Source organism: Pipistrellus kuhlii, unplaced genomic scaffold (genome assembly GCF_014108245.1).
Source record: "Pipistrellus kuhlii isolate mPipKuh1 unplaced genomic scaffold, mPipKuh1.p scaffold_m20_p_38, whole genome shotgun sequence".
Classification (NCBI taxonomy): Eukaryota; Metazoa; Chordata; class Mammalia; order Chiroptera; family Vespertilionidae; genus Pipistrellus; species Pipistrellus kuhlii.
In genome coordinates, this window is record NW_023425538.1 from 3,332,470 (window position 1) to 3,348,434 (window position 15,965).

Consider the following 15,965-nt stretch of genomic DNA (forward strand, 5'->3'; position numbering starts at 1 on the left):
GCCTGCACCCTCTTGTAATCTGGAACCCCTTGGGGGATATGGGAGAACTGGATTTGGCCAGATCCGGCAAGCCAGACCAAGGGACCCTACTGCTGCATGAATTTGTGCACTTGGATCTAGTGTTAAATAGGTTGCTAGGAGTAACATAGTTAAAATATTGGTATAGTGATACAATTGTAATATATAACATATGTTTGTATCATATTGTTGAATTATAAAATGGATAATTATATATTTAGGCTTATGTAATTATATAGTACAATACAGTTATGTGTTTACATATACATTATATAATATACATGTAAGTTTTATGTATTAAATTGTAAGTTTTTCCTTAGAATTTTATATTTAATATAAAATTATTCTGTCATTTTACATTATATCATGAGATATTAATAATTCTTTTTTTTTTCAGTCATCCTTGTGTTGAAGACCCAACCACGATAGCCCTGGCAGGGTAGCTCAGTTGGTTAGAGCAGTGGTTGGCAAACTCATTAGTTAACAGAGCCAAATATCAACAGTACAACGATTGAAATTTCTTTTGAGAGACAAATTATTTATTTATTTATTTATTTTTAAAATATATTTTATTGATTTTGTACAGAGAGGAAGGGAGAGAGATAGAAAGCTAGAAGCATCGTTGAGAGAAAGTCATCAATCAGCTGCCTCTTGCACACCGCCTACTGGGGATATGCCCGCAACCAAGGTACATGCCCTTGACTTGAATCGAACCCGGGTCCCTTCAGTCCCCAAGCCGACGCTCTATCCATTGAGCCAAACCGGTCTCTTGTGTATATACGTGTGTGTGTGTGTGTGTGTGTGTGTGTGTGTGTGTGTGTTTCTATGAGACCTTTGATTGAATAACTAACACACTAGGTTTTGCATAAACATATTAATTACTATGACCCATTTACTCTAGTCATGTGTATGTATCCTACAGAATTATATGCTTTAATATTCATCAAAAGCCAGGTACGAGAATGTTTACAGCAGCAATATTCACAACAGTCCCAAACTGAAAACTCAAATGCCCATCACAGGAAAATTGATAGATCATTTATAGAATAGTCACACAATAAAAAATCATTTGGTTAAAAATAAGGAATAGCCGAGACCGGTTTGGCTCAATGGATAGAGTGTCGGCTTGGGGACTGAAAGGTCCCGGGTTCGATTCCGGTCAAGGGCATGTACCTTGGTTGCGGGCATATCCCCAGTAGGCGGTGTGCAAGAGGCAGCTGATTGATGACTCTCTCTCATCAATGTTTCTAACTCTCTATCTCTCTCCCTTCCTCTCTGTACAAAATCAATAAAATATATAAAAATAAGGAATAAATTTTAACCAAATATAATTACATGGAAGAATCACAAAAGCATGATGTTAGATAAAAGAAGCCAAACACAATAAATCATTCCATTTATATATAGCTCAAAACTGGGCAAAACTACTCTGTTAGAAATCAGGCTAGTGTTTGAATTTTGGGAGGTAGCCCTGTGGAGGAGGTCTGGGGGCTGGTAGAGAATGGGAATGTTATTTTTTGATTGCTGTGATTGTTACAATTCACCAGCCTGAACACTTAGGTTTTGTGCTCTTTATTTATATGTCAATTAAAAAATATGTCAAGCTCTAACCGGTTTGGATCAATGGAACGTCGGCCTGTGGACTCAAGGGTCTCAGGTTCGATTCTGGTCTAGGGCATGTACTTGGTTTCGGGCACATCCCCAGTAGAAAGTGTACAGGAAGCAGCTGACTGATGTTTCTCTCTCATGGATGTTTCTAACTCTCTCTCCCTCTCCCTTCCTCTCTGTAAAAAATCAACAAAATATTTTAAAAATAAATAAATAAATAAATAAATAAATAAATATGAGTTACTATTTTTAAAGCCTTTAGAACAGTGTGTGGTATACAGTAGACACTACGCTATATAAAGCTTTGTTACAATGAAGGTAATAAAGTGAAGACTAAACTAGGAATAAAAGAAACTTAAGAAGAAATATACAAAATATTATGTCTGTAACTTTCCATTTAATGCTTTGTGCATTCTTTATATGAATATGTCCTTATAGAAATATAAATTCTTATTTTGAGTGTATTTTACATAAATGCTTTTATTGAAGTATGAAAATGACAGAACAGAGAATCACGGGTCTAGAGACAGAAAGATGAGGGAGATAGAAAGCCCACTGGTGATTGGGGGTGGGGTCCAGCAGCACCGGAAACCTCAGCTTGTAGGGATCCCCATGTGGGGGGAGGGGGAACCTTTGGTCTCTCCCCAGCCTCTTCCTTCCCCCTGGCCTGGGCCTGGGTGGGGAGGGGCAGTTCCTCTTTCCTTCCCCAGCACTAGGGGAGGACCCAGCTCCCAAAGGGCTAAGAAGCTGGAGCATTGGTGAAAGAGGAGAAGCTGAGCCAGACTCTTGCAAGACCCCTTCCAGCCCCACTCCAGGAAGCATGAACAGGAAAGACAGCAAGAGGTGAGAGACCCTCGAGGAACCTGGGCGCGCCCAAAGCCCCTGGGCCGCCCGCTGTGTGGGAAGGCTGGGAGGCCCTAACCAGTTAGCAGGGTGTGGGGCTCCTCTGGGAGCAGGGCAGGAGCAGGGGGCCCCAGAGGGAAAGATGCTTTAGGGAGTTCAGAGCCAGCCAAGGCCCGGGGCTCTTTGTATGAGCTCTATGTCTTGTCCTCACTCTCTCTGGAGCTGGACCTGCTCTGTTTCCCCTTCTCCCCACCCCCACCCTCATCCTATCTTTCTTACTCTGTCCTCCCTGGGGTCTTCCTGGTTCCCCATAACAGTCGCTTGCTGACCCCCTGACCTGGAAACTCCAGGCTCCTGCAGGGCCCTGCCCGGGGGAGAGGATATGACACAGGGCAAAGGGATTCCCTTGCCTCTTAAACCACTCCTGGTTGCTTCAGAAACTACAGGGGTCAGTCTGCAGGCAAGGGTCTAGCAGCTGGCTGTAGCAGCAGATGCTGGCTGGCTGCCAATCAGCAAGATCATGGCTTCCATGGCTCTGGACATGCTGAAAGAGGGCGGCTGCAGCGAAGCTGAGCTGCTGGAGAGTGAGTGCAATCACTGCATTAGATATGAGAGACACCTGTGTGTATCGCCTGGGCAAGCTGGCCCTCTTGTCCTCACAAGGCCCTGTAATTGGGTTCCTAGCCTGGGCAGCTCCTCCAGCATGTCTCTGATATACAAAGGGGTCCCTTCCCCATAAAATCTAGCAATTTAGTGGTTGAGATCAGTTGCCTCATTTTCTGCCTGCATGACATATATATTCAGAGAGGAAGGAAAGGGAGAGAAACATCAATGATGAGAATCATTGCTTGGCTACCGCCAGCATGGCCCCTACTGAGGATCAAGCCTGCAACCCAGGCATGTGCCCTGGCTGGGAATTGAACCACTGAGCCACACCAGCCATGCTTGCTTAGCACTTTTGAAGAGCTAGGCATTGAATGGTCAAAGCAGATTCCTAGGGAAGATCTCAGGGTGACTTGTTTTTTTATATGAGGCCCATAGAAATTAAGTGACTAACATAGCCACATGGCCAACATACATTTCTCAAACCTCATTTTGTTTAACTTATGGAAGCCAAGGCTATTCTGCCTGGATTCTCCTTCCTGCTTCTTCCACCATCCCAGTCTCTCCATTACCTCTTTCCCCAACTGGAACACCAGCCTCCAGCCTTGAGGAGGCACAAAGCAGAGTGAGGGTTATTTTTAAACTTCCCTTGAAACTGTCTCAGCCCCAAGGACCCCACCCCTTCTGAAGAGCACCCATACTTTCTCCCTAGGCTCCAAATATAGGGACTAAAGTGAATGGCTAAGACTCAAGTCCTGCAGAAGGGCTGGCTTGATGGAGGGGTTAAGGTAGGGGAGAGGGAGATAGAATCTCAGGGGTCTGCTGCTCTCACGAGGGCTGGGAAAAGAAGGCACAGCATTGGAGAACAAAAGGGAATTCTGTGGAGTCTCCCTGAAGGCAGAATCTCCTGATTCCCCTGGGAAGACAGGATTCTGGTAGTCTTCACTTTAAGATCTGGAGTAATTCCAGAGGTCTGCCAACAGGAAATATCTCCCATGATGCCTAGGGACTGTATAGTCAAGGGGAATTTGGGGGCAATGCCTGGAGAAATTTCTTATGATTACGAGGGTCATCACCCATGATTCTCGGGGGAGGGGGGGGTGTTTCAGGGTAGTTTTGAGGGTCTTATCCTGATTCCCTGGAGACGGGAGTAACCTTTGGAGTTTACTTGTAGGAGAAGGCTCCCATGATCTGGAATACTCTGGGGGTTTTCTCCCATGAGTTCATGGGAGATTAGGAGTAACCCTAAGGCTTTGCCTTTAGGGCGTTAAGATCAAGAAGGATTCTGGGGGCCTGTCTGATGAAAGGGGCTCCCATGATTCCCTGGGGGAAATGCCCACAGGAAGTCCCACCAGGAATGCCCAGGAAAGACAGGAGGGCGGGGCCGGCCCCGACAGGCTCGTCGCCACAAGACGTGCCCCAGCCCCAGGGAAATCAGCAAGATCATGGCTTCCATGGCTCTGGACATGCTGAAAGAGGGCGGCTGCAGCGAAGATGAGCTGCTGGAGAAATGTATTCAGTCCTTTGGTGAGTGTCCCCCTCCCTGGCCAAGCCTCCCAAATACTAAGGTTGGGCCAAGTGTTCTCTCTCTAGGCCTCATTTGCGGGGTGCGGTGGGGGGGTTATAAGATAAGGTGAGTGCAATCACTGCATTAGATATGAGAGACACCTGTGTTTCTCTTTCCTGAGATGTGGAGTCGAAGGAAGTCTGATGATATTTCTGTCTTCAACATGATATTTCTGTCTTCAACATCAGGCACTGTTCTGATTCATGCATAGTGCAGACCAGGAAACAGGCTCAAGTAGGCCAAGTTGTTCTCCCAAGTTCATGTAGGAGTCAGGAGGAGAGCTGGGGTTTGAACCGGGTGATCCAACTGGCTCTGGAGACTGCAGTTCATTGCCTGGGGGCCATCCTGACACAGAGTCCCCTCTTTCTGTTCCCAGACTCAGCTGGCAGCCTGCGCCGTGGGGACCACATTCTCAACATGGTACTGGCCATGCACAGCTGGGTGCTGCCTTCTGACCACCTTGCTGCCCGTCTGCTGACCTTATATCCTCCCAGGGCCGTGAGCAGTGGTGGAGGGCAGAGGGCAGAGATGTGAGTCTGAGAGATAGAGACGTGAGTAGGCAGGTTTGGGATGCTGGCTATCAGAGCCTTAACCAGAACCCAAGTATCAGGAGGCCACAGGGAACACGCAGGAGCTGAGGCGGCTGCAGATCTGTCACTTGGTCAGGTAGGACTGGGCCAAGACCTCCATACCCATGACCCCAAACCCTCACCCTGCTGATGCCTAAAACACCTCCCAGAGTCTTCCCAGCCCAATTCCCCACAGACCCATCCAGCTCCTCCGAATCCCACTTTAAGATACCTGGTATGATTGATAAGATTCTCCCAGTTCTACTCTTTAGAATCCTCACCTCTTAGAGACCCCTAACCAGATCCTATAGACCCTCTCACAGCTCGTGCCCAGACACCTCTAGCTCTGATCCCCAAACCCCTACCTCCCACATACTCCAGCCTAGCTTCTAAGACCCCCATCATCCTGCTCTCCCAAAATCTTACCCAAAACCTCCTCACTGTCCTACCTAGCAATGTCACTTCCAAGAGATCCTCCCCAATCTATATCCTATTGATTCACTAATCTGTGCTAAGAGACCCCCCCCCCCCCAATCCTAATCCCAGAGATTGCACTAGCCTGGTGCCTCTCTGAACCCTGGCTTTACAGAGATTCCCCAGTCCAGCACCTAGAGATTCTCAGAGAACTTTCCTACCCTCACCCCACCATCCCACCATCCAGCCTCATCCCATCATCTCTAAACCGTCCTCAGATATTGGCTGACCCAACACCCTGAGACAGTGCACCATGAGCCCCAGTTAGAAGAGGTTATAGGTCGTTTCTGGGCCACTGTGGAGCAGGAAGGCAACTCAGCCCAGAGGAGCCTGGGAGATTCCTCCAACCTGTGAGTCAGCCCTTCCCCATTCTGTCCCTCCCATCACTCTGCCATCTCTCTCCATACCTCCACCCGAGCCCCTATAATACCCTCCCCCTCTTTACCCCCAGTCTGAGCCCTGGTGGCCCTGGCCCCCCACCCTCCATGAGCAGCCCAGGCCTGGGCAAAAAGTGCAAAGTGTCCTTGCTTTTCGACCACCTGGAGGCAGGGGAACTGGCTCAGCACCTCACTTACCTGGAGTTCCGGTCCTTTCAGGCTATCAAGGTGAGAACCCCCTTTCCTCCAGCTAGGGCCAGGTAAGAGGACACTTCCCACCCTGGCCTGGACTCTGGGCAGGGATCTCACTCTCAAACTTGGTGCTGGAAGGGCCAGAAAAATGAGTTAAGCTGGCCGAGCACAGAGTCCCTGGGGTTCAAATCGATCAGCCCCTTGTTACCTGTGTAACTTTGAACTAGTCCCCTCTGGGACTCAGTGTTTTTAATGCAGGTCATATTACTTCATTGGATTGTTGGGAGAGTTAAATTAATATGTCCATTTGAAAATGCTTGTCCCAATGCCTGGCACATAGTTAGTGCTAAAGATAGGATCTGTGCCTGGTTCAGAGTAAATCCTATCATATTTTACCTACCCAAATGGTAATGTCATGTTTCAATCTAGTAAGTGCTCATTATTGCCATCAAAATTTCAAGGGAAGGTGGGGATCTAGTTTTTTGTTATGTTTGTCTTATATTTTTTTGTTAAATTTATTTTTAAATTACAGTTAACATACTTATGTTTCAGGTGTCCAACATAGTGATTAGATATTTACATACCTTATAAAGTGATCATCCTGATGGGCTCTGGTTTTTGGTGTGTTCTTTTTTAAATATATATATTTTTAATTGATTTTATACAGAGGGGAAGGGAGAGAGATAGAGAGCCAGAAACATCAATGAGAGAGAAACATCTATCAGCTGCCTCCTGCACACCACCCACTGGGGATGTGCCCCCAACCAAGGTACATGCCCTTGACTGGAATTGAACCTGGGACCTTTCAGTCTGCAGGCTGACGCTCTATCCACTGAACCAAACTGGTTTTCGGCTGGGCTCTGGTTTTTTAATGTGAACATTTTATGATTACACACACACACACACACACACACACACACACACTTGTGCACACGCACACGCACGCCTACATACACATGCAGCACAGTGTATGTGGATATGGACTGTTGACCCCTGAGCAGAACAAATAGAAATTGATTTATTGTCCTCTTTGTCATTCTTTCCTTTGCTGACTGTATACCAGACAGGTAAACAGTTAAGAGCAACAGACTGGTTCCCACCCTGACTCAAGCATATGTGATCCTGGACAAATTACTTATCCTCTCTGAACCTTCTTGGCCTCATCTCTAAGATGGGAATAATATAGTAGTCACTTCATAGAGTCAATGTGAGGGTTAAATCAGTTAACATGACAAAAGCTTCAAAAGAGTGCCTGGCTTTTTGTAAACATTTCTCTGGCCCTGGCTAGTGTGGCTCCCTTGGCTGTGACATTGATTATCAGTCAGGGCACATACCTAGGCTGAGGTTGGATGCTTGGTCAGAGTGAGTATGGGAGGCAACCACTGATGTTTCTCTCTGTGTCTCCCTTCCTCTCTCTAAAATCAGTAAACATATTCTCAAGTGAGAATTATTAAAAAATAATGAATAAATAAACATTTCTCCTCAGATGGGAAAGAGCCATGGTGACATCAGGGACATGACAGCTAGGCTAGGGCTTAGGAGGTCAAGACTGCTAGAGGGATGGGCTGTGAGGGGCAGGGCCGGAATGCCACGGCCCACCTGATGCTCATTCATCCGCAGCCCCAGGACCTGCGAGACTACGTTTTACAGGGCTCTGTGCGGGGCTGCCCGGCCCTAGAGGTATCCGTAGGTCTCAGCAACAGCGTGTCCCGCTGGGTGCAGGTCATGGTGCTGAGCCGCCCCGGGCCCACACAGCGCGCACAGGTGCTGGACAAGTTCATCCGTGTGGCACAGGTGAGGCCGCCCCGCCGCTCTACTCGTTTTGTGGCCCTCGCACCCCTTCGGTTCCAGCTGTCCATCCCTGGTAATGAAATCACCGTGCCCTGGCCGCGCCCTGCAGCTTCGAGCCCCATCCTGACCACTCCCGCCCGTCCCCTCCACTCCCCCTTCCTCCCCCTTCCCCCCTCCCCCCTGCCCCATGTCTCAGTCTGGTGGTTCTTACCCAGACTGTGACAGCCCCGGTTCCTTGGCCTTGATAACACCGCATCCAACCCTCCCTGGCCTCACCCTGTGGTCCTAAACTTGGCAGTTGACAACATCCCTCCTGGCCCCGTCTTCCAAGCCCTACACCAGAATATTGTCTCCGAGGCAATAAAAGCGTCTCTTTCACGCCCTCCACCTCTACGTCATCCTCCACCCTAGTCCCTACATTCATTCCAGCGCCTCTTCCGGAATAGTGACTACGTCGTCAGGTCTCTTTCTGGCCCCGCCCCTTGCACGCCCCTCCCTGCAGACAGGTCCCCTCCCTTCTGGAGAAAAGGGAAGCCCTCCTTCCCCTAGCGTGGCCACGCCCCTTTGCGCACTTCCTTGCAGCCACACCCTTCCTCTAGCTTCTCCCTGCGCCTTTGCTTCTCTTGCTGGGTCCCTTAGACCTGCGGTTCTGGGTTTGTCTGCGGGTTTCCTCCTTGTTCCACTTTCTCCTCGCAGCGACCTGCGCCCTTCAAACTTGGAAAAGGGGAGGGTGAGGCAATTCTCCCTGACGGCCAGCTGACCCCACACCTGTCTACCTGACACTTCTATATCACTCTGACCCCATTCACCTCTGCTCTGTTTCTAACTCCGCCCAGAGCGCGACCTTCTTTCTCCTCACATCTGACTCTCAGCAGTGAGACCTCCAGGTGCCTGACACCCTGATATCTGTCTGAATCACCTACACCTGTCTGACACACACCTGCCTAGTCCAACACCCCATACTTGACGGAGTCCCTCCACTTTTTTTCTGACCTCACATTAGTCTGTTACATGCCTGCTGTGGCCCACTCCTGCCTGACACATCTCAACTGTCTGATGCCCATACTGGCCCACACACACCCATGCCTGGGATCTCAACTTCAACTGGGTACTTCCAATTGGGATGCTTCACCTGAGCCCCCAACTTATCCGTGCTCCTTGTGACTTCATCACATCTGCATTGCCCTCCATAGAGTCTCCACCAGCTGCAGAATTTCAACACACTGATGGCAGTCACTGGGGGCCTGTGTCACAGTGCCATATCCAGGCTCAAGGACTCCCATGCCCACCTGAGTCCTGATAGCACCAAGGTGAGGCCCCACTACCCTCCCCAAAATTCTAGTGGTCCTGAACTCCCACTTTTCTTCAACCCCCTTTACCCCTGGGGCCCTGGAGACCTTGCTCATTCAAATCCAACAGACCCCCAGGCTCTGTTCTCCTCTGCCATTCTTCCTCACTCTTCACACATCCACCTGTCATGCTGACATCTCTTACTGTGTATCCAGTCCTGAGCAGGACTGGCGAGAGACATGAGAAAGGTGCTAGTGGAGAACTTGCAGCCCAGGGGCAGAGTAAAACAATGCCCCCAAGAGTGCCAACATCTGGGCCACCCATGGGAGGAGCACAGGATGGGATCCTGGTAATGTCTGGGGAAAGTGAGCCATTCATGAGTCTGGTGTGTGGCTGAGGACAGGAGGTGGCAGATGATATTCAGAGGAAGATCTAGGGGAGCCTTGCAAGCTCATTAAGGTATCTGGGCTTTATCCGGAGGACACTGGGGAGTTAGGGAACATTTCAGAATGACGCAACATCCATGATCAGACTTAGGTTTTGGAAGAATCACTCTAGCCTGGGGACCCAAGGAAGAGCAGTTTGAGAAGATATTGAGGCCAATGTGGGACATGGATAGGGTTTGGGAAAGTGTCCAAAAACGGCATTGGGCCCCTGGGGGTTAGAAGCCCACACAGGGGACTGCTAAGATACCCTCCTCCATGGGGCTAAGAGAGCGGAACCTAGTTTTCCCCGATAACATGCTGCCCTCTCCCCAATGTGGCCTCCCACACAGACCCTGCTGGAGCTGACTGAGCTGCTTGCTGCCCACAACAACTATGCCTGTTATCGCCGCACCTGGGCTGGCTGTACAGGCTTCCGGCTGCCTGTGCTGGGTGTGCACCTCAAGGACCTGGTGTCCCTGCATGAGGCACAGCCCGACAGGTTACCTGATGGCCGCCTGCACCTTCCCAAGCTCAACAGCCTCTACCTACGGCTGCAGGAACTGGCAGCCCTTCAGAAGCAGCACCCCCCCTGCAGTGCCAATGAGGACCTGCTGCATCTGCTTACGGTGAGCTGCCCAGCCCCAGCTGGGCTCCTGGAGGCTGAGCCTGGGGTCCTGGGTGGGTGAAGGGCTGTGTGCCAGGAGAGAACAGCATTGAGATGTTTGGGCTTTGGCAGCACATATACTGAAACCAGAGCTTCTAGGTACCCGCCCCCCCCCCCCCCCAGCTGTGTGGCCTTGGGCAAGTCACTTAGCCCCTTGGCTTCAGTTTCCTTATCTGCAAAATAGGAATAATAGGACCTACTTCAGAGAGTAGTTGAGAAGAACCAATCAGTAATATAATTCACATAAAGTGCTTAAATTAGTACCTGGAACACAGAGAGCTCCACATATGTTATGCCTTTTCCTCCCATTCCCCCAGAAATTCAAGTATCCATTGATCTAAGCTCCAGAATTACGTTGGGCTTTCACACTTCTGAACTCCAAGGTTCTGAGCTTCTCATGTCACTTGTCCAAAATTCCAAGCTTTAACATACTACGAATCTAAGCAAAAAGCTAGTAATAATTATTGATCACTTACTCTGGGCCAGACAACATGTAAAACACTCTCTCTTTTTTTTTTTTTAATATATATTTTATTGATTTTTTTACAGAGAGGAAGAGAGAGGGATAGAGAGTTAGAAACATCAATGAGAGAGAATCATCAATCAGCTGCCTCTTACACACCCCTTCCTGGGGATGTGCCCGCAACCAAGGTACGTGCCCTTGACCGGAATTGAACCTGGGACCTTTCAGTCCGCAGGTCGACGCTCTATCCACTGAGCCAAACCGGTTTCGGCTGTAAAACACTTTACAGAATACTTCATCCCTTCTGTACAACTCCAAGGTGGGGACCCTTATCATGCTTCCTACAGGTTAGGAAACAGGGCCACAGAGGTGAGGTCACTTGCCCACTCTCCCATAGCAGTAAAACCTGGATCTGAACCCACGTGTGTAACATGTAAACTACTACACTATGTCCTAAGGTTGGAAGTGTGGGATTCCGGAGACACATATATACAGGGGTAGGCAAAAGTAGGTTTACAGTTGCAATACAAATAATATGGAGCTCCTTGTTCCAAGTTCTTCAGACTTTCAAGACTGTGGTGACAGGGCATTAAACAAAGTGGGGCCCTTTTAAGTGTGGGGCTTGCCCATGAAGCCCGCCCTAATATGAGGCCCGCCCTATTATGAGGCCATCATCCCAAATATTTATTGAACACCCACTGTGAGCCAGGCACTACTACTTCAGGCACTTAGGTTTCACAGCAGTGAGCAAGTCAGAAAGGGGGGGTGGGGGGTGGAGAGACTGTTCTTGTGAGGCTGACATCCTAGTGGGGGAGACAGCACATAAAACAAAGCCATTAAGTCAATCACATGGTCTTTTAGATAAGTATGAGAGTAAATTAAGGCAGAAAACGCATGGAAAGGAGCAGGGTTTGAACTTTTAAATAGGATCCAAAAGAGCCCCAGTGAGAAAATAGCATACCTGTACTAGGTGCGTGAAGAATGAATAGATCTCAGTGGGAGAGACCTTCCAGGTCCCCAGAGAAGAGGGGGCTTTTGGGAAGAGGAGGAGAATGGAGGCCCAGGCAGGGCAATAGCTGTAGGTAGGAGGATGGAGACAGAGTCTATAATCCCTGCCCACCCCCAGCTTTCCCTGGATCTTTTCTACACGGAGGACGAGATCTATGAGCTTTCTTACACCCGGGAGCCTCGCTGTCCTAAGAGTCTGGTGAGACCCAAACCCTGATCTCTGACCTCTAGCCCAAGCCTATCCACTGACTAACTATGCCCCTCTGTCCCTGCTCCAGCCACCCTCCCCCTTCAAAGCACCCCTGGTGGTGGAGTGGGCCCCTGGTGTGATGCCCAAGCCCGACAGGGCCACCCTGGGTCTACATGTGGAGCAGCTGGTAGAGGTAAGGAGGGACTATGGCCTGGCTACTGGGGGCCAAGAAGGAAGCTACCTGTATAGCCCTGACCCTAAGACCGAAGGGATCATGACAAGGCCTTACTCTCCCCTTCCCATGTTCCTCTGAAGTCCGTGTTCAAGAATTATGACCCTGAAGGCCGAGGAACCATCTCTCTTGAGGACTTTGAGCGACTCTCAGGCAACTTCCCCTTTGCCTGCCATGGGCTTCACCCGTCCCCCTGCCAAGAGTAAGTGCTCTAATTTCTAAGGCCCCCACAGATGAGGATACGGGGGTTTCCAGGATCCTGGGGTCTGGGAGAAACGGGCCAGTCATGCTGAAGTGAGGTCTCTGCCCCCAGGAGTGGCTCCTTCAGCCGAGAGGAGCTGACGGAATACCTTCTCCGGGCCAGCGCCATCTGCTCCAAGCTAGGCCTGGCCTTCTTGCACACCTTCCATGAGGTCACCTTCCGCAAGCCCACCTTCTGTGACAGCTGCAGTGGTTTCGTGAGCATTCGGCCCACTATCATCCTTGGGGCCCATCTTCTGAGTGTCCTAGCTCCTCACAGTCTGGGCTCAGAAGCCAGACCTTCCTTGGAGTACTCAAGCCCTGAACAATCTGCGAATTCCAGAAAATTGTTCAACCTCAAATAATCCCCACATTTCATAGACACCCTAAACATTGGATCTTCTCTATATCCCAATGTTTCCAAAGTCTAGCTAACGCCCAAATCCCAGCTGACCTCTATCTTGGATAACTGCCAACGCATGGATAACACCTAAAATCCTATTTAACTTACATGCCTGGATAGATTATTCCTAAACATTCAATCTCCAAGTTTCTAGACTCTAGATAATTCAAACCCTGGGTAATTTTCAAAATTACACTCAAGTTCTGGATAATGGACAAATCTCTCAATCTCCCAAGCTAATTTACAACCCTTGGCCTTCCAAAATTTGTTTTCCATTCACTAAATATTTATTAAGTACCTCCTGTGTGCCAGTACAGTTCTAGGCTCAGGGTGTGTAAGTGGAGGGAGTGGGGAGGGCAAGCAGAAAACACAATAGACACAATCCCTGCCCACAGAATTCCAAATTTGACCCAGTTCTAATAGCCTAGATCAGTGGTTCTCAACCTTTTTTAATGCCGAGACCCTTTAATACAGTTCCTCATGTGGTGACCCCAACCATAAAGTTATTTTCATTGCTATTTCATAACTGTAATTTTGCTACTGTTATGAATCGTAAAGATCTGTGTTTTCCTATAATCTTAGGTGACCCTGCTAGCGACCCAAAGGTTGAGAACCGCTGCTGTAAAGCCATCGGAAAACATAGACCTTTACATTATGATTCATAACAGTAGCAAAATGAGGAACTGTATTAAAGGGTCTCGGCATTAAAAGGTTGAGAACCACTGGCCTAGATGATTCCTCAAACTTGAATAAACCTCCAAATTCCTTTAATCCTCATCCCACATAAACCTCTATCTAGCCTTGAGAATTTCCAAAACCTAGATGGTTTCCACACTTCCAAAGAGCCCTGCCCATCCACAGCCCTACCTCTCCTAGCCTTGGCAACCTATTCTGCTTTCTCTTCCCAGCTCTGGGGTGTCACCAAGCAAGGCTACCGCTGTCGGGGTAAGTAGGATGGACATCAGTGAGGGGGGAGGGAGTTCAGATCTTGCAGCCCAGAAGAATGGGGGCATGGGCTGGGTCTTTGGCCACTAACTGCTGCCTTCCCCCAGACTGTGGGCTGTGCTGCCACAAACACTGCAGAGACCGAGTAAAGGAGGAGTGCAGGAGGCCAGGGGCCAAGAGCGAGAGGAGCCCCTCAGGAGCCCCTGTCCCACCCACACCAACGCCCCGGGCCAGCTGTGGTAAGACCAGGGTGTACAGCTCTGGAAAGGGGGCTTGGTACATAGGGATTAATCCCAAGGTCATGAAGCTCTTCCCAACATACTCTCATTCCTCCCACCCGTACCCCCGAAACAGGCTCTGAGGACAGTCTTTCCTACACATACGCCCTGGAACCTGAGACGGAGTGCCACCTTCACCATGCTTGGACCCAGACAGAGTCCCCACAACCTTCCTGGGAACCAGACACGGTGAGGATACAGGGGAGACCAACTCACTTGCCTGGGGAACCCAAACAGATTGGGGAAGCAAGGGAAAGTAAAAATGTGCAAAAATCTTCAATTACTTGGGTAGGAGATTCTGGTAAATTTTTAACGTTATTAGAAAAACAGAAATTTCAGTATGTTGATAGGAAGAAGGGGTAGCCACTAGTAGAACAGCAAAAAAGGATTTTAGGGAGAAAAAATAAAGAAAATAATGAGATGGCAATGGTAAGGCCAAATGTGTCAGGAGCTACAATAAATGTCATGGAATAAATTACACTATTCCAAGGCAGAGACTCTGAGGCTGGATTTAAAAATGTCCACAGGGGACATTCATTCATCCACTTAACAGAAGTCTGGTGAGGTGCTCGCTTCGGCAGCACATTCACTAAAACTGGAACGATACAGAGAAGATTAGCAGGGGCCTGCATGAGGATGACATGCAAATTGATGAAGGGTTCCATATTTTAGAGACAGAGAAGTCTGGTGAGGTATCGATGGCGGGAAACATCTCCTGACATCGCACCCCCCACATCACCCGATATCTTCTTCCTTCCAGGTTCCCCTCCCAGCGGTGGCCCCGCCACCCATCCAGTCCTCCAAGCCCAATTCCTAGACACCGGGAAGTTATTTTCTTCTTTTGCATCAGAGTAGCTATTAATTGTACTCCCCTTTCCTGCACTTAGGCAACTGCAGCTCCATGTTGGATACATTTAATCTTTACCATTATTTTACCAACTCCTTAAATCTTCATTTTACAGATGAAGAAATTGAGGCTCAGTGAGGTCAAGCTGCTCACCCAAGGTGGCAGAGTTCCTAAGTTGTTGAAGGCAGGATTCAAACCCAAGTCTTCTGTCTGCCTCTAAAACAGAAGCTTCTGATCAATGTGCTACACTGACAGTCAGGGTGGGTCAGGTGGGGGATGGGAGAGGGGGTCAGGAGGGGGATAGGAGCAGGGTCGGGGTTCTAGAGACAGTAGAGAAGGGGTCGAAAGGGGAGCTAGTGAACGCTTGAGTCTGATCATGTGGCTCCATTTCACTCAGGTTAAAAGCCACAGTTCTCCCTGCAGCCCACTCCACAGTCTGCCGCTGTTACTTCATACCACTTACCCCCTCCCATCCTGCTTCAGCTGCACTGGCCTCAGTGGTCCCTGAGCATGCCAAAAATACTCCTACCTCAGGGCCTTTGCACTGGCTGTTCCCTCTGCCTGGACACTTTCCCAGAGGCCCACATGACTCCCTCTTTGGGACTTAGCTCAAGTGTCACCTCAGTGAGGCCACCCCTCACCATACTCAAAGTTTCAATCTCCCCATGGTCCCGGATCCCACCTTCGGCTTTATTTTCCTCCAAAGTCCTTTCCTCATCTGGCAACTATACATTTTACCTTTTTCTCTTGTTGAATATCTGCCCATCCTTACCAGAAATGTGAGCTCTGGTAAGGCAGGAGCTGCACTTTTCACTGCTTTATCCCAAGAGCCTAGAACAGAGCTGCCACATGGTGGCTGCCTGATGTTTGTCCAGTGCTTGCATGTCTTTCCCCATGCCCACAGGAAGGGAAAGTGTGTCGCTGAAGAACAAAGGACT

The 15,965-nt window shown here is 49.1% G+C and overlaps 1 protein-coding gene, 1 long non-coding RNA gene and 1 other non-coding gene across 3 annotated transcripts; 2 read left to right on the plus strand and 1 right to left on the minus strand.

Moving 5' to 3' along the window:
• Window positions 1-1,850: 1,850 nt before the first annotated feature.
• LOC123651125 lies at window positions 1,851-3,367 on the minus strand. Its single transcript, XR_006739614.1, has 2 exons — window positions 3,087-3,367; window positions 1,851-2,971 (listed from the first exon to the last, which is right to left on the minus strand). It is a non-coding gene; the product is annotated as an uncharacterized LOC123651125 (long non-coding RNA).
• RASGRP4 (RAS guanyl releasing protein 4) lies at window positions 2,315-15,941 on the plus strand. Its single transcript, XM_036408281.2, has 17 exons — window positions 2,315-2,469; window positions 4,415-4,599; window positions 5,016-5,121; window positions 5,243-5,305; window positions 5,901-6,032; window positions 6,134-6,287; window positions 7,872-8,045; window positions 9,236-9,352; window positions 10,108-10,383; window positions 12,011-12,091; window positions 12,171-12,275; window positions 12,398-12,516; window positions 12,628-12,772; window positions 13,866-13,902; window positions 14,010-14,141; window positions 14,257-14,369; window positions 14,941-15,941. The coding sequence occupies exons 1-17, from the start codon at window positions 2,447-2,449 to the stop codon at window positions 14,995-14,997; spliced, it is 2,019 nt and encodes a 672-aa protein (XP_036264174.1). The 5' UTR covers window positions 2,315-2,446; the 3' UTR covers window positions 14,998-15,941.
• Window positions 14,746-14,851, plus strand: LOC118702455. Its single transcript, XR_004982730.1, has one exon. It is a non-coding gene; the product is annotated as a U6 spliceosomal RNA (small nuclear RNA).
• Window positions 15,942-15,965: the final 24 nt, after the last annotated feature.